The 26,241-nt window shown below is 38.4% G+C and overlaps 2 protein-coding genes across 2 annotated transcripts; one reads left to right on the forward strand and one right to left on the reverse strand.

Moving 5' to 3' along the window:
* Positions 1 to 1,676: 1,676 nt before the first annotated feature.
* Positions 1,677 to 9,286, reverse strand: LOC119724598 (very-long-chain (3R)-3-hydroxyacyl-CoA dehydratase 2-like). The gene is made up of 6 exons (XM_038195711.1): positions 9,057 to 9,286; positions 7,695 to 7,812; positions 6,866 to 6,973; positions 6,170 to 6,331; positions 5,420 to 5,558; positions 1,677 to 4,481 (listed from the first exon to the last, which is right to left on the reverse strand). The coding sequence occupies exons 1-6, from the start codon at positions 9,164 to 9,166 to the stop codon at positions 4,402 to 4,404; spliced, it is 717 nt and encodes a 238-aa protein (XP_038051639.1). The 5' UTR covers positions 9,167 to 9,286; the 3' UTR covers positions 1,677 to 4,401.
* Positions 9,287 to 9,466: 180 nt separating this feature from the next.
* Positions 9,467 to 26,194, forward strand: LOC119724600 (ras-related protein Rab-32-like). Its single transcript, XM_038195712.1, has 6 exons — positions 9,467 to 9,885; positions 16,082 to 16,207; positions 18,915 to 18,993; positions 19,854 to 20,035; positions 20,963 to 21,106; positions 22,235 to 26,194. Exons 1-6 carry the CDS (start codon positions 9,883 to 9,885, stop codon positions 22,346 to 22,348), a joined length of 648 nt encoding a protein of 215 aa, XP_038051640.1. The 5' UTR covers positions 9,467 to 9,882; the 3' UTR covers positions 22,349 to 26,194.
* The last annotated feature ends 47 nt before the right edge of the window (positions 26,195 to 26,241 follow it).

A 26,241-nucleotide genomic window follows, 5' to 3' on the forward strand; every position in this document is an offset into this window, starting at 1 on the left:
ATCTACCAATGCAGATAAGACCGTATTGGTCAATTATTGTACATTCCTCAATGGAAAAAAAATAATACTCAAAATGTATTAGGACAATAGAATACACTGATACAGTACAGTGTTTTGTGCTTGTGATTTAAAAAGTGGCAATAGGTATATGGAAAATATATTCATTATTGGGATAGTAAATGTAAACATATGATTTAGATTCTATTTGTTGATATGTAGTTAGAAGACTATTTCATGAAGTGCACATAAGAGTTATATTGATGTACAGAATAGCAGTAGGGTTTTATTCACGTGTGGAATATTTTAGTGCAATGTTTTAGCTTCAGTTTAAAATTACAAAGTTGAGATTTAGTAACATATAAAAACAAAAACAACACATTCCTGTTTTTTTAATTTAAACACTGGTATTCTTTCGGGTGTTTTCATTGATTCAGTCATCGACTTGAAATTCAGGGAATATTTTAAATCACAGTAGATTTCAATGATTTAGCGTGATAATTTCATGAATATGTATTCAATGACTATTTGTGACTTGGCGTGTCAAAGTTTGACAACAAAGTAAACTTGAGTTTGTGGCCAAGTAGCCTATTACTGAGATACTCTAACGAAGGGCATGTGCAGGTGCACACATTCTTGTTCCGTAGTTGTGGGGACTACACACGAGTTGTCCCATGGTTCAAGACGCTGTGGGGACAGCAGAAAGTCCTCACAACTCGGTCCTAATTTACCCAACAATAAAAAAAACTTCCCCATAACGCGGTGACGGCCTACCCACCCACACTTGTTCCATAGTTGTGGGGACTACACACGAGTTGTCCCATGGTACAAGACGCTGTGGGGACAGCAGAAAGTCCTCACAACTCGGTCCTTAAATTTGCCCAACAATAAAAAAAACTTCCCCTTAACGCAGTGACGGCCTACCCACCCATACTTGTTCCGTAGTTGTGGGGACTACACACGAGTTGTCCCATGGTACAAGACACTGTGGGGACAGCAGAAAGTCCTCACAACTCGGTCCTAATTTGCCCAACAATAAGAAAAACTTCCCCATAACGCGGTGACGGCCTACCATCCATACTTGTTCTGTAGTTGTGGGGACAACACACGAGTTGTCCCATGGTACAAGATGCTGTGGGGACAGCAGAAAGTCCTCACAAGTCGGTCCTAATTTGCCCAACAATAAAAAAAAACTTCCCCATAACGCGCCTGCACCAGTTCGCCTATGGCACACACACACAGAGTCATACTTTCATAACCGTCGAGGACAAGGCATTGTCTTTCCCTTTGTCCCTATAGTATAACACTCTCCCATAGACTAAGCACACAAACTCACGATCGAGGACTGTCTTCAACAAAAGATGAAGTCTCGAGGACAACAAAGAATCTGTTGTTCTCCCTTTGTCTGTCTGTCCTCGTGTATAAAGTACACTGCCAGGTACATGGTGACAATGGCATTCAAGGGCCACCATATCTCTCTGTCACTGTTAAGAGCGCCCTCATTAGCATGCACTTGGCAGGCAAATGCCGATCTAGTCTTGTGCTGTATCATTTATGTAATGCCAAAACTGAATAAATGTTATGAATGTCTTACAATATTGTAGTGTGTATCTTTTTTTTTATTCAAATTGGTCTTTGAAATTATACCTGCTAAAAAAAGGACAAAATTAACAAATTAATGCAATTTGTCTTTTCACATCATGAATTTTAATTCATCTCAACCAAATCACAACTAGAAAGCAGATCACATCAAATTGTTTCACAATTTGGGGAAAAAAACAGCTTATTGATAAATATTCTGAAAAAAAAATTAAATTAAAGAGGGCCAATCTTTAATCAATTCTAAGCAAATCTGATGGAGTCTCTGAGCTCAGATATTTGCTTAGTGCAACAAAAATCTGCTAAGCAAAAACAGGTTACCAGCCAAAATGTGTGATGTTTACAACTACTGACTGGTTCCCACCAGACTTTTTCTGCTAAGCATAAAAATGTTGCTAAGCAGGGAGCAGTGAACCAGCCAAAATTACACATTACATGTCATTTTGGCAGTTCAAATTAGTACCCAGTTTTTACTAAAATAATTGTAAAATTATTATTGAGGTAATAAGTGCTTTTTTTGGAAATTTCTGGGAAAGGGTGTGTTTCAGCCATTTCAATTCTCATTCATTTCGTAATCATTTAAGGCAATTTTAGGCAAATCTCAGAATTCAAACTTTTAAGTTTACAAAAGCTATCGAATATGACTTACAGTGAGTTGAGTCGCCAAACTTACTTCAAATTACTAAAGCTTGCACAAACTCAGTATTTTTTTTGTCGACATACACAATCTATATCAGCGTGTCCAACTGGGTGCAATATCAAAATGAAAAACAAAGCATGCTGTTCCTAATGCACAAAGAAAACCAACAAGCGATTAAAAATGTTACAGCCCAACTAGACTATCGGCCCAACTCAAGTTGGGGCCGTCCCACCTAGTGTTTCAACTGGAATTATTCTTCAGTTGGGACCAATGGTTTACTTGGGTGTAAGAAAAACATTGACTTCATTTTAAGCTGAAATTGAAACACACATTTATGTATTATCGGCTATGGAATTTGAAATGAAAGTTTTGATATTTAGAACACACCCATTTTTTTTATATTTTTTTTTTTTAACCTCGCTTTGACTCTCCAATTTCCCGAAACTCAAGCACACTTTTGTTATAAGGTGACCCAGACCGAAAATTTGGGACTCTCAATACTGTGTATGAAAATCCCAAAACTTAAGGTATTGAAAACATGCAACACAAGAAAATAGACTGGCACTTAAAACAACCAGTCCAACACCATTTTACAATATGTTTTAGTACTGCATCAATCAACTGTGTCAAAAGAAACATCTGGTACCTAGTCTCTATTTCTACACACTGCCTATTTCTACACACACATGTAGTCATGCCACCAGACTACTGAAGGGTCAATCTTTTCATAAAGTTGGACATGTACCAGTCTAGTCTTAGGCTTCAAATTGAAATCACTTTGCATCACTCTCAGGTGCAAAATGTTGAAGAAAAGTCTCTTTTAATAACTGAATTGAGACCTCAAGCTTGCCTGGTGTAATACTGAGGACCTTGTCTTTGCCTCGTGAAAATTTTTGGAGAATTTTGTCAGCTAAAAGAGGGAGTAAAGTTGGCCTGATTTTGTTATGCATGTTTTTCTACACACAAGGTCCCAGTCTGGGGTAACCTTTTTGTTCCCTTATTAAAATCTCTGTTGTATATGCACTTAAAGATGGGTAGCACAAAATTTGACCAAAACTCACAGCAAATTTGATATTTCTACTCTACTGCAAACACAGTTTCTTTTGTTTTTGTTAAAGCACAAATCATAACTATGAATAAAACACATAAAATTGATGTCAAACATTTGGAATCTATAACACACTGTCCAAATTGTACATCATTTCCTGTTTAAATTTTGTCACAAATTCAAGAAAATATATCACAAAGTTTTTATAATGTCATGCAGATTACAAACCACTCTGGGAGTTTTCCCTGATTTAAATAATTTTGGTGGAAATTTGGTGGAAATTGGAATAATCTTACATCATAAAAGAAAAATAGCTACCTATAACAAGGGCAACAAAGATTTCTTAATGTTACATTGAAGAGTTGTTTTTATACATAAATTCAAATTATACATACCCTGCCATGCAAAATTACACTGTACGTGTGCTAGTCATGAATTCATTCATAAAATAACATTTAAATTCCAAAATTGGCACAAATGGTTTATCAATTGTCATACAGAGCCAAACTTTGCAGCATTTTCAATTCCAAACTTATCTTCAAAATACCACCAATTCCTTGTATTTCATCACATGAATTTCATTTTAAAAACTGAATTTCTGTCCGTCCTATGGCTCTGTTCCTTTTTTTCCCCCTCATTTTTAACTTTGTTCACCAATGAAAATTTGAAATATCCCTTTCAATGTAGGCTATTTCCCTGGTATGCAATTTTGTTTTCTTTCTTTAATTGGTAATAATAGCACACGTGAACCAGTGAGGTGAATTCTAGACTGGTTTCTGCCCCATATTCACAAAGTCTACAATATGGCGAGACTGTAAACCAGACTATCAAATTGACTCATTCAGTGACGATTAACCCTTCTTCCCTGGTATGCATCGACCCCAATGTCAAAGAAAACAGAACAGCGCATGTGAACCAGTGAAATTATTCAGCATCAAAGCGCCCTCTTTACATGTACTTCATGCACAGAGCCATTAGAAAACGGACAACACAAGAACCATTCATTTCTTTTGATTTAATGCAACCAATTTTTAATTGGGTTGGAAATATTATAAAACCTTTAAAAGTGAAAAAAAAAAAATTACTCCTTTCAAAACTCTTTGGGGTGGCGGACGGTTTAGTCGATCTTTTTGGATGAGACTCCTCCGATGACCTTCTTACGCTGACGAATCATGTGCGAGTACAAACGCGGGAAAACTGTCACAGACAATACAGAAAAAAATTAGTACATTTGCATAAGTGAATGAATAAGAAACGGATAAACCAAAGCGAACGACTGGCATAGAAGTATCCCTATTAACATCTATGGTTTCAATGTATAGAGCAATCCGGGCACGTTATCAATTCCATCACGAAGGCCCCCTTCAATGGCGAAAGCATTGTGCTAGCTATTGTTCAGATAATCCATCACAGGGCCGTTGCTTTGTACAAAAGCACACACAATGGTTTCTCCATTGAAGGGGGGCCTCGTGCGTGTTCAGTGACCACGTGCACGTATTCGCCTATAGTACTCCGAAGCATAAAGCCCAGTTATGATGACATTAAAAACGATGACAAGCCCTACTGCTGTCTGAACAGTCACAGACAGTCAAAAACTTAATCCTCTTCCCCTGCCATGCCTTTTACACAGGCTAGTCACAGGAACGAATGTTGCATCCTGATGCTACCTTTTTCATGATATATATCATCTCAGTGGAGGTCAGTCATTGTAAAAATGTTGAAAAAGACATGAATCTGGGACTGAGAAACATTTCCCATTTTGTTAGAAAATACTTTGAAATTCTTGACTCTCCATAGACTTTGTACACATCCAACAAAGTGGCGTCTGGATAGTACATTCTTTTCTAGTCACCAGCAGTTGGATCATATTTCAAGCAAGGACTGTGACTAGTCAAATTCAGTCAACCGACAAAAAGCAGGCATAACCAGGCACAACTGTCTTATCAATCACCTACAGTCAAAGCATAGCTGTATCAAGTTCCATAAACAGTCACAGCCAGTCAATCTTAATCTGCTGTATGTAGGCTAGGAGCTCTTAACTGTTTGGGAAAACAGTCACTTGACTGATTTTTACAGGAAGGACAACTTTGCACAGAGCGTATGTTTGCATAGGAGGGTTAAAATTGGATACCTACTTGGTATGTACAACAGCATGATGACTATAAGAAAGCTATAGTAATCAAATGACACGTTGAGATCGTTGGGTAGCGTGAATGAGAACAGGCCGCTTTCCTTGACGTGGGGGAGTGCTGCATAGATGGTCAAAAGCTCACCCTGCCAAAAAAAAAGTAAGTTTTTCATTTTATTCTATTAACCCTAACCTTCGCAAATGCTTCAAAATCCTCTTTGCAAAATTGCAGGATTGAGGCTATATGGCAAAAATGTGTGGCTGATTTTGGAGGATGCACTGTGTCAAGGTTTTGGGCCGGACCTTGTGTTGTTTATGCTCAGCCGTGCATAAATTTAGGCCTAGATTATACTTGAAATCTGCCACACTGCTCCAGGATGTCACTGGCTCTACCTTAACATATACTGACAGTGATTGCTGGAGGATTTTGCAGGATTGAGGCAGTGGTCACCCCTCCAAGGACCACATTCAAGAAATAACTGAGGATTTCACATGCAAATTTTTACACGGAGGCAGTTGGAGCATTTTGCATGTAGAGGTTGCATCCTGGCAAAAATGCCTAGGGAGTAAGGGTTAACATTTCTTTGTGGTTACAAAGTTACACGTGCCTTTCATTTGTCTTTGGCCGTATCCGAATTTTCTTGTCTACGGCTTGAAATTATGCATGCGCCTATGGAAGTGGCTGAAGTCATTGCCCATAGACACGTGTGTTACTGCTAGCCACAGTCTCAGATTTTGTCCGGTTTTGGAAACTTACAGTAACTCCGAGAGGGTACAGCACGATGAACAGCGTGTATCTGCACCACGTCAGCGCATACGGCAGTCGGTTCAGTAGACCCAGCGTGTAGAAGGCATACCGCATGATTTCCGTCACCGTCCACGCTGCGATGTAGAGCGGTACGCTAATCTCGTCTTGAACCTGAAGTTATGAAAAAAGGGAAACAAACAGTCAAGTTACACAAAGCTTTTGGTACAGCATGTATGATTGGCCACATTGCACCCAATTTTATTTATATTTCAGTCTCCTATTGGTCCATTCTTTTGTCACCGATTATACAGCCTTTGTGATTGGCTAAATCAATGTGGCTTGTTTGAATGAAGTTTCTGATTGGTTTTAAAAGTCATCCCAACCTCAAGTACAGCATTTGTGATTGGCCACATGCCACTCATATTTTATTTATATGTCAGTCTCTCATTGGTCCAATCTTTCCTTAGCTTTGGTTACAGCCAGCATGATTGGCTAAACCACTAATTTGTTTAATTCCCATGAATATTATTGGTTGTTATCCTTAGCTGTTGTCTGATTTATGTGATTGGCCACACACCACTGGTATTTACTTATGCTGCTCTCATTGGTCCACCCTTTTCTTAGCTGTGGTACAGCATGTATGATTGGCCAAGTTTCACTCATGTTTATTCATGCCACTCTCTCATTGGTCCAAAGTTGTCTTACCTGTGGTACAGCGTGTGTGATTGGCCAGAGCAGCATCACCCTGGAGAACACCTGGAATGCTGTGATCATCACAGAAGAAGGCACAATCCCAATGGCACAGTGAAATATCTAAGAAATGAACAAAATAAATTAAGAGGATTTTTAGGTTGTAAATTATCAAACTCTGTGACTTTTTCCTGCATCTAAGGGCCCAGGCAATGTAATTGTATGAATACAATCCTTGAAAATGCACCTTTGTGTCCCATTTAAACCTTATTTTCACTTTTTGTTTTGCCATTTTCAAGGGTATTTTGGTGCCTTTTTGGTTTTTAAGCTAATGCCAATTTCCATATTCATGAGCAAAACTGTGATGTCATTCCGAGCAGAAACCTCAAAGTTACAGCTATTTCAGCAAAAAAAATGTTGCTAGAATTTTGCATATTTTGCTGTCATACATTTTCTTTTCTTTGGTGAGTCGTTGTTGTGCCCTTACATGGCAGTAAAGCCAATGAGCAAACCTTTCTCAAAAATGTTTTCAATGAGCAAAATATTTGGTTCACAATTTGAACAGAAAACCCCTAAACTGAAGAGTGTCTTCATGAAATGACATCATGGCAACAGTGCCCTCAGTTCTCCAGAAAAGCATGGAAAATGTTTAAATGTTAAAAAAAGTGCACTTTTCAATAAAATTAACCAAATAGGGGTGTCAAATCGTTTTCATACATTTCAGAGGAGTAGAAAGTTTCACAAAGTGTGTTCCTAAGAAAAAATCATCGCATTGACCCTTTAACTGAATGGATAAAGATGGCACCTAATTAGATTGGGGTCAAAGGTCACAGTGTTTGTTTACCTCCAAGACAGCTGCCGTTTGAAACACCTTCAGCGGGACCTCCACAGTGTCATAGATGCCAATGTTGGTTTTGGTTTGTAAGTAATGACGGACCGCCATCACTCCTACGGCTGTCCATCTGAAATAAACAAAATTTTGTTGTGGAAAGTGTGTGAACATGGTGAAGACGTCTCTCTGTCATCATTTTATGAAGAGTAAAAACGCAGTGGCTGTTGTTACAGTAGTCCACCATCTGGTTCCCTGACCTAAGTATATTCAACATCGGGATCTTTGGCTCTTGGATTTTTGGAACCAGACTATCAACCGAATGGTTCTCGGACTTTATTCCTTAAAATAAATCCTCCAAACCAACAAATTATGCAGAAGAAAATGAAATCTACTTCACAATAAAACATAGGATTTGATTAAAAACATAACAATATTAATGAAATATTAATTAAAAGGGAAAAAAAGAGGGGAAAAAAGGTGTGGCACACAGATTTGATCCCGGGACCTTGGTTGTCCAGCATTTATTAATGATAGTGGATATTTTGCCGGAGGTAATGACGGCAAACTAACGATTACTAAAGGTTTGCCGGCGGCAATCCATATCAACAGAGGGCGCTGTACTCTTTAAAATAGGGCTGAATTATAAGATGTATTAAATTCCCACCAAGAGTTGTGTAGCACGTTTGGTGTAATGGTCAAGATAAGGCTCTAGTAAGCAGGATGACTCGCGTTCAATTCCAACAGCACCATATTTTAAAGGTTTTTTTTTCTCATCCCCAAATAAATAAGAATATTCTTCTTTTATCATTTTAACATGTCTCAAACATTTTTTGCAGAGTATTACATTTTCTTTTTCAGATTTGTGGCTCTGGAGGATTTTTTTTTTAAAAGGGAAATAAAGTCCGAAATTATGGTCTGAATCCCATCTTGTGAATACGAGGTAACAACGATAATTTTGGCATGGAGCCAGACTAAAACTTGTCACCGGAAAATGTTTAAGTACAAAAAAACAGTAACTGCGCATGTCATGCATGTTCAGTGCATATCCGGCAAACTAACGTTTACTAAAGGTTTGCCGTCTCCGGCAAAATATACGCTGCCTATTTTTTATATTAGTATACAGATAGCATGATCCTCTGATGTTACTACGAACTTACTTGACCTAATGACAATGTCATAAACAATAGTAAAACTTCAGGAAACCCTTAATTGAATATGGGTTGGCGTTGAGGGCGCTATGCATTCTTATCCAATACTCTCAACTCCAGCATAATTTGATGCCAGCCTTGCGACTGCGAGCCAGGATTTCCCAAACTTGGCCCAAAATTAACGATCACCCTCAAGCAAAATTAAGAGGAGATATTCTCAGTTTACCCTGCACATAAGACGACATTATAGATGACCAAATATGCTGTCGCCAGGCCAGAGACTGGTCGAGATTTGGCCCCTTGTTTCAGGTCCCCAGATGCCTGTCCAGTCGCCATGCTTGCTGCGCTTGATCGTACGATCACGGAACACAATCAGATACCCATTACATCAATGTGTCTACATCATGTAAAACAGACTAGGTGCTAGACAAGTACTAAACTTATTTCAGTCGCTTGAGTGTCACATCCATGTCTCGTCACTGGGGGCAAGTCTACTATCCAGCGAGTGATAAGTAGTCTGGCTCCAGCCCACTCGATGCATGAATAATTCGAGTCCCAAACTAGGTTTACTTAAAAGGTGGTTTCCTGCCGGGAATAATTGTTTTGTCAATGTAAACCGTGATTACCAGCCAAGTTAAATGAAAATCACATGATACCGTTTGTGCATGCGGGAATGTACATGCAGGTACGGGATATACAGGTACGGTACGCAAATCCTGCCTGCAGTGTGTACTATACTTTTTGCAAACTTTTGAGACTCTTTGGAACCGAAAAGGATTAATTTCAGTCCAATTAATTCCGCTATGCGGACACTCAGAATTTGTGCCGGCCTACTATCAATTAATACTCGGTAGATATTACTGTTTGCAGGCAGACTTTTACGGAATTTCACTTTCATATCTGTTAAAACGTGAAGATTAAAGCCGGCGAAGTTTTCAAGTGAAAATTTTCAGCAGTCAGCGTTGACCACTCAGCACAGGTCGGGGATTCCACAGGTCAGCACGACAGCAGCAGACGATTGTTCGTACGGGTGCTGGACTTCATTTCAAAGCATGGTGAGTAAACGCACTGCACATGTACTGTATGAACGCTATGCTCTTTCTGATTTTACGTGTCAGTGGTTTTGGCTATGGTCCAACCCAAGTTGGGTTGGACTAGACTGGGCATACATGTACTTCTTAAGTTAAACTTAAAGTTTAAAATACACACTAGGGTGGGCGTGGCTAGCTACAGCATGAGGGGGCGTGGACCTACAAATGTCAAAACATTTGTAAATTGTACAGTAAAAGTTGGAATTAATGACAGATCATCATGATTGAGTGTGTACAAAGTTTTACATTTTCTCTGCCAATATTTTTTTCTTTTACATTTATTATATTCTCATATGAATTAGGCCTATGAGTTTGATTTCATTTTTGAATCAGTTATAAATGGCTGCATGCTTAACTTGTTGACTGACTAGTGACTGGTCCTATTTATTTTCTAGCTCTGAATTGTAGTGTAGAGATGGAATTTAGAGGTCTTTCCCAATAAAGGGAGCTACATGTACAGTTTACATGCATCCCTATGAATGACTATGAGAATTGTTGGAAAGAGTGTTGCTGCCTGACGCTACTTCGGCGGTTGTGTACAAAGTCTATGGAGAGTCAAGAAAATTTTCTAAGTGTTTCCCAACAAAATTGGAGAAAAGATTTCCACATACGAAGTTCACTAATTTTCCTCTGTACTGACTAACAAGTCCCCAGATAGCAATTTCATGTCATCAAAGTCAATTTGAGCAGTGAGAAAATACAAGCATTTTCTTAGAAAACACTTGAAATTTTTCAGTCCAATCTCATAGGGTTTGTACACAGGGTGTTGAGTGAATTCGTATATGGAAATCTTTCCGAATTGGAAATGTTTCTCAGTCCCAGATTCGTGTCTTATCATTTTTGCAACGACTGACCTTCATTGAGATGATATATGAAGAAAAAAGCAGCGTCAGGTTGCAACATTCTTTCCGAATTGTTTTCATTTTGCTGAAAGACCACTTGCTTTTTTTTCCGATCCGTGTGTAACGTGCGTCTCCTAGTAGGTCCCTTGCCTCTCTGGCCCAGTCCCAATGGAGTTGAAGCGCCTGCGGTTGGAGGCCACAGCACCAAGTGACGAACAGCACTCCCAAATCTGCTCCACCAGGGGAAAGCACTAACTCAACTAGTGTTTGGGATTTAGGGGATTGGGTGGATTAACCTGTGGTTTTGGGTGGATTAGCCTGTGTGGTTTGGGTGGTTGACCGGTGGCTCTGGGTGGCTGACCGGTGGCTGTGTGTGGCTGACCAGTGGCTCAAGTGGCTAAGTGGGGGAGACTTACGGGTACACACCGGTAAATCGATCCGCCAAGCTCATGAATAAAAGTTATACCCTCAAAATATTCTATATTAGAGAGTTCTGAGCGCCGTAAAATTGGGGAATTGAAGAGATATGGTAGTGAACCTCTGGCCCGGACTTGGGGCTTCCAATTCTGAGCATTTTGGATGCTATTGGGCTCGAAAGTGGCGCTATTTTGCCATGTTGTGGAGGGATCGTTTTTCAAGATGGCTACTTTTCCGCTTTGGGGAAAATAGGGGTCGTCTTCTTTGCGTGAAAATATCTCGAAAAGTCAATGGTCAACCCACCATAAATTGAAAAGAAAATGAAAGACGACACATTGATCATCATTTTTCTGTGCAGCTTGAATACCTGTGAGAGTTTTGAGTATTTTTAAAAGAATTTTGAAGTACGGGCATTTAGCACTAGTGTCTATGGGAGTTTATTTGCAGGTATGCACCCTTACAGTTTTGTACACCCTATTTAGTGACAATTAGACAACAAAACAGAGACAGGAGACTTCTTTGACTTCTTTGGTCCCACCAGGCGAAGAAGTGAGATTTATTGCTTAGTAGATAAGCAATAAACTAGTAGACTTAAGCCACGCCCACTAACAGCGCTGGCCAATTAAATGCTGATGTTCTAGTATGAGTGACTGGGCACTAAAGAAAAGTCACTATACAGTTCATGTTAATGTATAAAACGTATAGTTGATGATTCATCACACGTGGAATGAACTTTAGTACTTCAGAAGTGAGTGTTGTCCAAATTTCGTGTTTAAACCAAACTTTTCCTTTATCATGTTTATTTTGCCAAAAATTACATTTCGAACCATTGCGCAAGTATTTGTTTAGATTACAAATAAAAAGTGTTCAGAATGCTAAACACTTTTGTAAGGAAGTGAAACCAAGCCAATACTAACATGGCTAATGTGTCACGTGCCCAACCCCGACCCAACCTTCAACAAAGGGGAAATTATGATCACATAGTCATGGGGGTGTGTTGTATAGTGCAGGGCATAAAAGCCGCTAAGTTACACAACAGAAAGTGGAAAATCCCCTACATGAAGAATTCCCCACATCTGTGAGAGCCATACAAAACTTGTATGGGCATATTGCCTTCCAATTGAAATTGAAGGTGCTTTTTCATACAAATGCAGTTTCCTCTGTGGGTTGGACAGGGTGGTTAAAATGGTTAAAAACACTCATTTAAATTGAGGCCAGTTTATTTTTCGGTAAATTTTCAAAGTATCAATAAAATTGTCAAATCTACCCTACCCTTTTTTGTTGAAAATTTGTTAATTAGGGCCCTGGTTTGTGTACAAGGCAGAAAATCATGTTCAGCCAATTTTATGTGCTAAGCAATAATCAGCAGGGAACCAGTCAAATGTAATGTACACTGACAATTTCGGTTGGTAACCTGTTTTGCTAAGCTTTGCTTGGCACACTTCTATGCTTAGCTCTATGAACTTGATAGCAGATTGTGTATTGAGATTAAACTGAAGTCAATTTTCTAAAGCCGGGCTTTGCCATGTGATGTTACAGGGCCGGTTGAGACTTTAATTCACACGAAAGCGAATCGAATTTCACAACTGAAGTTCCATTGTCACTTTGTGACATTCACCGATACTCTAACGAATTGGCTTCGCAGTTCGCACTGACATTTGCTGAGACCAACAGAAGCTTGAATCTCACAAAATGACAGCAACAATCAATGTACATGTACCAGTGGTTTTGAAAGTTGGGTTTCCAGACATTGTGTTATCGTCTTGTTAGATAAAAGGACAGGATACTTCAATGCACTCGGAACTTCCTAAACTTTTCTGTTTATATTCTGAGTATCAAAGGCTGTACAAACTACAGGATGTACATTGTACATGTACATGTACATGTAGGTTTGCCAAACTACATGTACATGTACATGTATGACCTTAAGTGACCTTTCCTGCAATCTGCATACATGTCCTACCAGTGATATTCAACAGTTTACAATAATAGAGACAAGTTATACACATTCAGTGTTGTGTAATATCATTGTGTGTACAACTACAAGCCCTTTGCAGTGTGCACAACAGTTCACCGTGTGCCTAAGAATTGTTGACACACGCAAATATTTTGTATACAATAATTGTATATTGCCGTGGGCAAATTTGCCAAAAATCCAGTTCGATAAACAAGACGTGCATTCCTTTTTTTCCTCTCTATTTTCACAAAAATAGGGCCTAAATAAAACCGGCTAGATTGTACATGTACATTGTCAAAAGGGGTACCTGAATCAAGCAAATAGACTGTAGGCCCCTGAATGTAGTGTACAATTCTACAAAGAGGTTGAAATTATGGATAGATGAAAGACATTTCACCTCTTGACACATTTTATTCATCCGTGCAGTTGGGACTCTGCTATGATCAATACAGCTGAAGAAGTCACTATACATTTACATGTTTTGTAAATTGTAAGTCCAAAAAAACTGCTTTAAAAAAAAATCAAGTTTCATGCTTCAGGAGGGCTCTGTGCAAGCTACAATTAAAATGAAATCTAATAAGTTTTGGAATTTGTTTTTGTATATTTTTTTCAACAAAAGAAAATTTGAAGAGTTTTTCCCACCATGGCTTGAATACACTGTATAGGCCTACAATGATGTGCATAGCATTTCAAATAAAGTCCAGTAGCATTTTTTTTTTCTTCATTTTTTGGCTTGAATTGTATTATCTGTGTGGATGTAATCTGACTCGATCCAACGCTGACCTTTAGTCCGTCATTACCCCCAGTGCAAAGTTCAGGGATTTTTATCTTCAAAAAGCACACATCCCATCAAGTAACGATAATATTTCAAGCTAAATGTTATAAATTGCTCACCTCACTTCCTTCCAGGTAAAAGGTTATAAAGTTCGTAGTTTTTTATCTCCACATGCCAAAAAAGATATTTTGTAATATGTGTGTCCATTTTTTGTATTCGTCCTCTTAAATTGTTGAGTGCAGTATATGTGTTTGAGACCATTCCGTTGCCTATACCTCTTAGGTTGTATTCCTCCTCAAAACAAACTTTTTAGAAGGTTACAGAAATCCAAAAAAAGAAAGAAAATAACATAACAAGATCAACATTAAATGTTAGCAAAAACTGGTATTGGTTGAAGTGCACGAGAACGCAATTTTTAAATTTGTTTTTACTTTCAGTTCTTTTAAAGTGGTTTCAACAGAGTAGCCTATAGATAAAATGTCAAGATGCATTCCCATGCATACATGTTTCTGTACAAGGAAATTGTAACTAATGGAAAGTAAATACATATTTCAAGGTCAATCGTCAACCCTAACTCCCTAGGCATTTTTGCCAGGATGTAACCTCAATCCTGCAAAATCCTCCAACTGCCTCCATGTAAAAATAACATACAGCCTCAATCCTCCAAAATCCTCTGTTAGTTCTTGAATGTGGTCCTTGGAGGGGTGACCACTGCCTCAATCCTGCAAAATCCTCTGGCAATCACTGTCAATATGTTGAGGCTGAGCCAGTGACATCCTGGAGCAGTGCAGAGGATTTCAAGTATAATTTAGGCCTAAATTTATGCCCAGCTGAGCATTTAAATAACAACAGAAGGTCTGGCCCAAAGACCTTGACACAGTGCATCCTCCAAAATCAGCCATGTGCACATTTTTGCCATGGAGCCTCGCTCACTGCAAAATGCTGCATTTTGCAAAGAAAATTTTGGAGGATTTGGGAAGGTTAGGTTAAATTAATATCATTTGCATTTGATGTTTTTAAATTTTTTTCAAGGAAACAGCAGTCCTCAAAATCTAACATCTAAAATCTAAAAAAACAACAGATGTTGTGAAAATTAATTTGTTAAAGATTCAGCTTGTTCTTCAAATGAAATTTTGTTTGAATTTTGGAAATTACACTGAGCCCCACGTTCGGCACCGAAAAGCAGAACTAAACCAATAAGAATCACATTCATGAATTGGGCACAAGACTTGTGACTTGTTCGTGTTGTGCTAGAAACAAGGGCCAGGTTCAATGTGATTATAGAGGGTATACTACAGTGCATGAACTTAACGCACTTTTATCACATACACATGTACAATGTACATGTAGATATCTGGCAAGTTTCCGGGTACTTGCAAATTATCTGATGGGCCTCAGTTCAGAAGCTTGGAAACACAATGGCAGGACCATGTGCACTTTTTCTGGGCAGTACAGTGTGTACACTGAGAGACGTTTTTATTGACACGTAAATTATACACAAGTATGTACACTGTAAACACTATGAGTTTAAAAGTTACCCACGCATACAGGAACTTAACAAGTAAACAAAGTTCTTCAGTAATAAATGTATTCAATGTTTTTATTATCGTGAAATTTAGCAATTGTTGTAGTTTTGAAAGATGAGATCTAATATCTGGCCATTGTTTCCATAGATCGACCAATCAGGCTCAAGGATTTAAAGTTGCTGAAAGACAATAGCAAACAAACATTTACTGCTTCGAGTGGTGTAGTAAAACTTACCTCCCGACATGATGCATTGAGCATACTACAGTCGAGTCTCGTTAATACAAACTCGTTCGGACCTAGTCAAATTGTTTGTTATATCAGAATTTTGTATTAAGAGGAACATAAGTCCCATTCATTGTGCACATAAACTTTTATGCACAGTCGGGACTAAGGCTTTGTGTTTGTTATAACCAGAATTTTGTATTAACAGAGTTTGTACTAACGAGATCCGACTGTAATACATGTATTTTTCCCGTAAAATAGTGAATGCCACGTGACTACCGGTAGCTTTCGGCAAATCAAAATACAGAATCTGCGTGAGGTGTTATAATACACCCTGATGGATATTTGATTTCGTTTATGAATTTCTCTTTTCATTCTCTCCCCCCCCCCCAACCAAACCACTTTTGCCCCGCCCACCAGTCGGCAACAGGAGAGAAGCGGGAACACCTATACAAGGTCTTGGTCATAGGGGACCTTGGCGTGGGTAAGACCAGCGTCATCAAGAGATACGTACACCAATTCTTCTCACAACACTACAGGGCGACCGTATCCTTTTACCAAAAAAAATTCTCAAACTCAAAAGAAATTTTTGCTGCCAGGACGCTTTCGAAATTCTCAATATGTTTTTTTTAATTCATTATTTATGTAATAATAACTCAATGGCATACTGTTTGTAATATTGTTGACATTTAGCTTGGAGCTCCTTATCGCCGAAATTTGCTTAGCACGGAAACTAATTGCTTAGCAAAAACAGGTAAGTTTATGCCGTACCCGCTGCTATGTACATCAGATTCGAACCCGGCCAACCAATCCTGTTAGCTTGGTGGTCGATTGGTAAGACATCTGCACTGGAGGGCAGGAGGTCGTGGGTTCCAGTCCCACCCAAGTGATTTTTTCCAACTGGAGGTAGCACACTGAATATACAGTGTTTTAACATCGGTGAAGGGCAAAACCTAGTTTGATTCAAAAACAGGTTACCAGCCGAAATTCCAATATTGCTTGTGACCAGTGACTGGTACCCTGCAGATTTCTGCTTAGCACGCAAATTTGCTAAGCAGAAAATGGGATGATAAACTGGGGGTTTTTTTGTGTGTTTTTTTTTTTTTTCGTTTTCTGTTTTAGATTTGTAATTAACAACTCCCATAAATGCTTCAAATTTCTCCCTTGAAAACATTGCTTAAAAATTTTGAATTTTGTTATATAGTGAAGGTTTAATTAAAGATATATTGGAAAGCATTTTTACATTCTGCAATTAGTACAAGTGTGTTCTAGTTCACTTTTTTGTTATTAATCTCCAAATGTTTTTTTTTTCACATGACAATGTAGTGCACAATTGGAAAGTGTAGCAAAATTCATTTGAATAAAATATCTCGAAACTCTTCTGTTTTTGTCTTGGCACCCTGACTTTACACCAGTACATGTACATGTACATGTGTTCAACAGCATCCAAAAATTAGAGAAAATGTTTTCCATTTTTCATTTCTCATCAACAAAATCTGTCTCAAATTTCTCTCTCCCCCCCCCCCCCCCACATGCAATGTTGATACTGAATTCAGCAGGGTTGAAAAGCTTGAGGTTGTGAGGTCAGGACCTTGGAGCAAACTCTAGACTGAGGGCCTGCCAGTCACTTGTGATCCAGACACTGTTTATCAACACCTGATTATTGGGTAATTGAGCGGCCATAAACACCCCCAGACTTTGTGTAATGGATCTGTCAGCTGTTAAAATGACCTGTCAAGGCTGAAAGAACCTTGTTGTAAATTCCAGAAGGCCCATGGTAAATCACAAAGGCTCAATCTTGGTTAAAAACAATGTTCAGTGTTGTTTTAATATTCATGTACATGTACATGTTCACAACAAGATGTGACTGTTTTGTAACTTTGGGATAAACAAAGCAACTGAATGCAATTTTTTTATGCAATCAATAAAACAAAGAAGACAGCTTTTGTTTGCACAAAAGTTTGAAGTTGAACATGTACAACCACCTAAAAACAAGGTTCTGTAAAAAGTTATTGAAATAAGTTTTTAATTCAGGACACTAATTTACATGTTATTGGCACCGGCTGTAATTCACACGTATACAGCAAATGGTGTCTCTTGCTAATATATACATACCGGTACATGCACATGTTAAACATGGGCAATTTGAATACAGAACGTGCTGTTTGAACACATCAAATAAAACTCTAAACTAAACAGAAATGTAGGTCACACTTTGTGTACAACAATGAATTTAAAGGGAATATACAACATTTGCAAACATCGACAAATAAAACAACCAAGTTTTTACGAAATACCTCACTAGGATGTTGGTAAATGACAGTCTAAAGCATCCTGTAAAATTATGGCACTTGGTGTGAAGTCATTTTCAAGAAAATTGTATTTTTAACGGTGGTCGGCCGACCACCGTTGGAAAAACCTAACTATTTTTCAACTACTGCTCCAAATTTACCATTTTGTTCAGTCAAAATTGTGTTTGCTATTGGTTACATGTTCATTAACGGGTGCAGGCCAGCTAGACTGGTTCCCTGACCTAACAATTTTCCGGCATCTATAAATTGATCCATTTCATCTTTAGTGGAGTCAGGGAACCAGACTACTTGAACGTTTTTGTGTTTCTTGGCTTTTCCAGCATTTTCGAACACAAAACTTCAAACATGTCAGTGTAACAATATTTGATCTATTATACTAACCCCTCAAATACTTCATTTTAAAAATAACAGCAAAAGCCAATGATGTACATTCCCTTTAAGGGCTTTTTAAAAGTAATTTTTTGAAAGGCCATACATTGTATACAGTAAACGTACTGAATTCTTTTTTAGTTGGGCTTGGCTGGGCTGGGCAGACTTGGGTTGAGTTTCCTTGCATTATTTTTTTTTAAGCACCCAGGAATAAAAGATACGATACGGTAACTGCAATTTGGCTGTATTCCAGAAGCTTACAACTTACAAGATTCACACAGGTCATATTTAATACCATGACATATATGTACATGTAAAGCCATTACACCCAGTAATTTAACAAACTTTGCTTAGATTTTTTTTTCCAGCATAGAAAATAACATGAAATGGTCACGTGTGCAACAATGTCTTTCCCAAATGGTAATAATACCAGTACTTAAATGAGATTTATTTAAGTAGAAACCCTTGAATGTTTCTGTGCAATACATATAACATCCAGCTCAATGTTTGTATTTAACATTTGTGAGCTGACTTTTCCAGACCCCTTTTCCTTGACCCTAGTGCCTTTGTAGATTGGTGTTGATTTTGCTCTGAAAGTCATCAACTGGGATGCAGACACGCTCATACGTCTGCAGTTATGGGATATTGCTGGTAAGTTCTATCACAGCCCAATTGTAACTTACACAACAACAAGCACGCAGTTGTGAATTTCTGTACGCCCGAGGACAATGCTTTGTGTTTTCCTTTATCCCTGTAATATAACACTCTCCCATAGACTAAGCACATAACTGTATGATCGAGGAGTTTTTTCAACAAAAGACCCTGCATTGCTCGCGGACTGAAAGGATCTTTTGTTCTCCTATATGTGTCTGTCCTCTATCGTAAAGCATGTATATTCTCACCAGAGAAGACTGCACAAGGCCAAGAAAGAAAAAAAATAGTTTGGAAACAAATAAAAAGGCAAAATATTTGCAAATATATAATTAACCAGGTCGCGTCGGAGGACGTGATAACACGCACTGGCTGTTTTTATACATGGGCACGGCTGACAGGTTAAGACGTCAAGATAGCCTCGACTCGCCTCCGGGTGACGTCTAAACACGCTAATCCCTCGTGCCTTTTGTACACATACATGTACACCCAAAGTCTTTGAAATCTGAGGAGGCGGACTGTGTATTGATCTTGAATTGGATGTTGTGCAGGGCTTATTATCGTACAATGTGCACTCCAGTGCCCATCCCGGAGTATTGAAACATGAGGTTTTGGCAAGAAATATCATACAAATACTGTTGAAATAACTCTTGCTAATCAGTGTTTGTGGCGTTTGGCTGTATCTGAAGTTGGCTGGAAAATTTTGGCTTTTGCGAAATCGAAATTTTCGGCAAAACTAAACCCGGCGCAAAGTGGTTAACAATAAAACCATTAAAAAAAGAAAGTTGGCGGGGATGAGAAACTGGTTTGTTATTTTACTTGGCCCAATCTTTAACCTTTCACCTTTGACCTCTGGACAGGTCAGGAAAGATTCGGCAACATGACGCGGGTGTATTACAAGGAGGCGGTCGGCGCGTTCATCGTCTTTGACGTGACGAGAGTCTCGACGTTCGAGGCCGTCGCGAAATGGAAACACGACCTTGACAGCAAAGTGCAGCTCGCCAACGGCAACAATATACCAGTAGTGCTACTAGCCAATAAGGTAAGACAACAACTTCGAATAAGCAGACAATATTTCTAATGGGTTACTCACTAAAAGTACTTCTCCAAGTAAGGTACGGTACATTAGTCCAAGTGTGAGCCAGAGCCGTGCTCTCTTTAATAGGCATGGGAGGGATTACATCAGCCGGTGAAAACATCCATTCATTTGCACACAAATTTTCACCGGTTGCCACATGTATGTGTTACCATTGAGCACTCCAGACTCCGTTTTCATTACAAACAAGCAGTAACAGCACAAACTGCTACTGCTTGTTTTTCATTGCCCGCATGATTCAGCTCCTGAATACAACATAGACCTATTAACTCCATACAATCCATCCAGGCGATTGAGATCTTCTGATGCTTCTTTGCTGGTTGTCCCTCGCACTCACAAATCTTGGGGTGATCGATCATTTTCTCACACAGGTCCTCATCTTTGGAACAAACTACCCCTCGCCATTCGCAATATCTCATCGCTTTCTGAATTTAAAGTGGCCCTGAAGACCTATTTGTTTCAGACCACTCAGAATATTCTTGTTTAGTTAAATTTAATTGTTTTGTTATTTCTGATTTGATCTAATTTTTGTATTGCACCATGAGCGTCATTTATGGCGGATACCGGTGCGTTATAAATTGCCGTTATTATTATTATTGAGTTTCAAGAAAATGCGTCTGGAAGCTAGATGAGTCAATATACATTCATGGATGTCCACGTCTGCCTATTCAGACTTTTGATGTTCGGTTTAGGATGAAGTAGCAGTAATTTCAAAGTTTCGGGAAAGTTTTTGGGAATAGAAGAGCTTCTCAAGACATCACATGAAGGGCCACGTGCATGAACAGTACATCACGGTTTTTACAATGTATTTTTTTCTGACCCCTGAACTTTGACCTGACCGCCGTCCTTTGAACTCTCACCTTTGACCTACAGTGTGACCAAGCCAAGGAAGGGTTAGTCAACAACAGTGCCCAGATGGACGAGTACTGCAAAGACAAAGGCTTCATCGGTTGGTACGAGACCTCGGCCAAAGAGAACATCAACATCGACGAGAGTGCCAGATTCCTTGTCACCTCGGTAGGACTTATTTCCATCTAAAGTCCTTTTTTTTTCCTTTTACGAAATACCTTAATAGGATGTTGGTAAATGACAGTCTAAAGCATCCTGTAAAGTTATGGCACCTGGTGTGAAGTCATTTTCAAGAAAATGATATTTTTGTAAAACTTTCCAGCGGTGGTCGGCCGACCACCGTTGGAAAAACCTAACTATTTTTCAACTACTGCTCCAAATTAACCATTAATTCAGTCCAAATTGTGTTTGCTATTGGTTACATGTTCGTTCGTGGGTGCAAGCCAGCTAGACTGGTATCCTTACCCTTACAATTTTCCGGCATCTGTAAATTGATCCATTTTATATTTAGAGGAGTCAGGGAACCAGACTTCTTGAACAGTTTTGTTTTTCTTGGTTTTTCCAGCATTTTCGAACACAAAACTTCAAACATGTCAGTGTAACAATATTTGATCTATTATACTAACCCCTGAAATAGTTCATTTCTGAAAATTACAGCAAAAGCCAATGATGTATATTCCCTTTAACACTCCCAAATTTTAGAGCCCCGAATCAATTGAAAAAGGTCACTTCATGCATGCTCTAGGCAAGAGCGGATTCGAGGGGGGATAGTGGGGGTGGCCAACCGGCCAGCCCTCTAAAAAAAAAAAAGCGTTTATGTAACAGATTTAAACAAATTCCTGAATGTCCTTCAGTTCCCTGAATAACGTCATCACTCAATATCGTAAATCGTATTTCATCGCTTCAGGCCTTGGTCTTTTTATTCATTGATTTCAAGGCCTCCCACGCCCCCCCCCCCAAAAAAAGGATAAAATAAAATAAATACATAATTATATAAATACTGGACTTCTACACTCCGCCACCTTCCTTTAGACAATCCTGGATCCGCCACTGCTAGGGTAGTGCTTTAGATAGATCTAGACACATGTAAAATTTAAAATTATTCAGGAAGTGATAGGTAAAGAACTGGCTATATTCTGCCTCTCTATGGCCAAATCTCTTGAATTATTCATCATAGCCTATTTAGTATTGCAGGACTCAATTGTACAAATGAGGAATTCCATGCCAGCCAACTAAAATACCGTCATAGTAGCCTACTTTGACATTTTCTGGTTTGTGTTTTCTGATCAATCTCAGATCCTAGCAAACGACAAATCAATCAGCCACGATGACAGAGATGGTGACGCTGACAAGTTGACGTTAGATCCAACCCAGGAAGGAGGAAATGAAGGCAAAGGGTCATGTTGCTGACGGCCACGCCTCCTTTGCCACGCCCTCCTTAAGCTCCTCCCACCGCCCTCCCCCCTTCAGGTGCCTCCATTATCCCCACCCACCATCAGGTACCAATCACCCTTAGCCCCACCCACTTCCCACAGAGGCACTCACATCATGCAGGAATGTAAGCAATTTTTACTGAAGGTCATTTGTCAAAGTTGTAGCCACACCCCCTTTGCTAAGCCCCTCCTTAAGCCCCTCCACTATCAGGTACCAGTCACTATTAGCCCCGCCCACTTCCCTCAGAGGCACTCACAAAATGCAGGATTTTAAACTTGTTTGATATGAAGGCACTTTGTTAAAGTGATGGCCCCGCCCCCTTTACCAAGCCCCTCCTTAAGCCCTTCCCATTATCTGGTGGCAATCACCCCTAGCCCCTCCCACTTCCCACAGAGGCACTCACAAAATGCAGGAATGTAAGCAGTTTTTACTGAAGGTCATATTTCAAAGTTGTTGCCACACCCCCTTTGCTAAGCCCCTCCTTAAGCCCTCCACTATCATGTACCAATCACCATTAGCCCCGCCCACTTCCCTCAGAGGCACTCACAAAATGCAGGATTTTAAACTGTTTTGATATGAAGGCACTTTGTTAAAGTGATGGCCCCGCCCCCTTTGCCAAGCCCCTCCTTAAGCCCCTCCCATTATCTGGTGGCAATCACCCCTAGCCCCTCCCACTTCCCACAGAGGAGACACAAAATGCAGGACTGTAAAGATTTCATGCTGAAAGTCACTGTGCCAAAGTTACAAAACCCCTGCATGTGGCGCTCCTCCCAAAAGCTATGCAAATTAGATGATTTACATAAATGTGTTATGTATGCACGGTCTTTCATACATGTATGAGTTTGCATACAGCATGCCTCTAGTATCCTGAAATCTGTGGTATTTTACTGCGATATAATTATTCACCTAGCGTAAGTTAGTTGTTTTTAACTTTTAAATGTGTTGTACCCGACCGGTAGGACAAAAATCAAAAGCTTCAAACTTTCAAAAGGCATCTGTTATTAAAATGAAAAGATCCTTGTTTACGATTGAAAGGAAAATTGGCAAAAACTACAGCAACTTTGTAGAAACACACTGTCTTTTTTTATCTCTCTATATTGTAATTGACTTGGGTGTGTGTTTTTACAGGTGTTAGTACACAAACAGTTGAACAAACTAGATTCTTTAGAAAAACAAGCCAGATTTAGCTGTTGAAGGTGTAGCTTTATGGGCAAAGTTAGTTTGCATAGTGAATTTTGTTTTATGAAATATCCATAATTTCCATTTTTTTGTTTGTAAAAAAAACAAACAAAAAATCACATTATTTGTAAAATGGGAGTCATTCTCCAAAAATAGCCAAGGCATGTATGATATAAACAAAAAAAATAACTAAAATATGTAAATGCAATTCTATGGACTGAAGAATTAAAGTAATATACAAGTAATGTTTTATTTTGGTAAGCACATGTACATGAATCATGTAAATATTTGTTTTGCATGAATGTATCAAGCAAGTGAATGAAATTCAAATTTTGTTACGTGTGCGTCATGTTTTGCATGCCATAATGTAAATTCCCATTCACTCTTAATAAGTTAAGAAAAATAGCTTGCTGTTGCTGTATTGTACAGATTGTCCCACAAAAAGAAAAACAGTCAAATCGGGCATGATTTCAGAAAAGTGGGGGTTGTATTCAAAATCGTGTCTAATGTATTGCCGAGTAGAATATCTGGTTTTGCAAATGCTTTTTAGTTGGTTTCATTAGGATGTTTTGTTCAAAAGATACAGCAATCACAATAAGGACTTGGAAAACTTGGGCCACTTTGTTTATTTATATCTCCTGGTCTTCCAAAAAAAACTCTTTGTGCAAATGGTAACGTAATAAGCTGCACTAACACTTTTGACCCATCCTTTGTGTGTTTCTCTAACTGCGCTTTCTCATTTTCAAGGAAAGTGGCCCAAGACGATTTTCAACCCCTGAGTTCGATGAAGCATTGCGTTTCTTTCCAATGCATCGATTTGAATGAAATAAAATTTGTATGGTAGATTGGTTTAAGAGGTAATTTAAAAATATACCAAAACTCACATGCAGTACACCTTTATTAAATTGGTTTTCGACTGTTAAGTTCTTTGTGGGACAAGCTGTATGCACTGCATATTTTGGCAGCCATATTGGGAGGCCCAAAATGTGACTCACGATGGCTTCACTTTGTGCATGGCTTTGGGCACTTGCACTATGTTGTTAATACTTGTATACGCAAATCACTGGGAATGCGGACTTTCTACATGGTGCTTAAATTTTGCTTCCGCTTTGCATTTTGTCAATGTTAAATGTTGTGGAGTTCTTTGACGATTTGTAAAAATATCCTTGTCAATTATACTAAAGATTAAGATGACTATTTTGTTTTTTTAATATACAATATTTCCATTATTAGGAGTGCATGAAATGTGGAGCAAAATCCACAGAATTTACAACTTATTATGTATAATTCTTAGTGATATTTTCAGTGTATGAAGGAGTTGGATGGCAAACAAACTGGTCAATTTTATGACAAAAAAAATCATCTGCTTACTCCCCCCCCCCCCCACCCCCCAAATTAACATTTTTAATAACTTGGTTTGGACTTTTGAAATATAAACCATATATCTTATATAAGTTAAAGAAAAAACAAATGCATTTTAAAAGGCATAAGTAAACTGGGTGAAAAACAATTAATACTAATCCATAATTGAATATGCCTCCTGGGATAGGAAGAGCCAAAGCTATGACTGCCAGTGACCAATCAGAATGGACTCTTTAATAATGACATCCAATCGCATGAGTCCTACTTTGTCTGCTCTTCTAATCCCAGGGTGGTTGAATGTTGTTTGTCATCCATAGCCTTAAAATTTTTAACACGAAATAATTGCATGAAAATCTGGGAGCAGGACTTTGAAAGTGGGGCAGTATGTTTATCACATTTATCTGATTTTTAAGTTTAAAGGGAATCGAACCTCCGACCTAAATTTAATCTCTGCTCTTCAACTGTGTTCCTGGTTCATTAACAACTCTACAGCATTGTGGTTTTACAATTTAAAAGTGTTAAAATTTGATGTCATTTTGTATTGTGAATATCATTTGTAATAGATTATTTTGATAAATCTCAAAGATGTATAATTTTTTTCATTTTGGCTGTAAACTTATATTTATGTTTATCTTCATAATCAAGAAATTTGTTTGAAAAACATCTCGCAATGAAAAAACATGATAAATTTTGTTAATATTTCCAAATCCAAACGGGCCAGGAGAAAAGACATTTTGTCAAGAGATCTCTTGATTGAGGTTTATTTATTGTCCAATCATGTGACATTTCAGAAGTGTTTGAGATTTCAAAGGCATGTTTAAAAAAAAAAGAATATGGAAATGATCTTAGAATTCAGACTTGAAGTATTCAAAAATTAATTTAGTCTTTCAATAGTGGATTACAATCGGATATTGATTTTCGTTCATGCGTAAATTTCTTTGAGGGAATATGGTTGTTTGTGAAGATGATCTTTTGTAGAAACAATTTCAAAACACAAACATGTTTAATATTTTTCATCATTTTAGATTTTTTTGTGACAACCCCCCCCCCCCCGAAAAAAAACACGACCAACACTACATTCCCATAATTACCAGTGAAACCCAATGCAAAATCAAATTTAAAAATGTATTTTTCAAAATCTTTATTAATAGTTGCTAATGACGACACTAAACTGTAAAATAATCATGGTCAATAAAAGGGAAACTAATTAAAATAAGACAATATGGTTTTATTTGCATTTCGACTTTTAACACTTTAACAAACAATAAAACGTACGTTACTTTTACTTAAAAGAGACTATACAGGAGGTTATCTTGTCTTGATTTTAA

The sequence above is a fragment of the Patiria miniata genome, unplaced genomic scaffold, assembly GCF_015706575.1.
Source record: "Patiria miniata isolate m_02_andy unplaced genomic scaffold, ASM1570657v1 HiC_scaffold_18, whole genome shotgun sequence".
NCBI lineage: Eukaryota > Metazoa > Echinodermata > Asteroidea > Valvatida > Asterinidae > Patiria > Patiria miniata.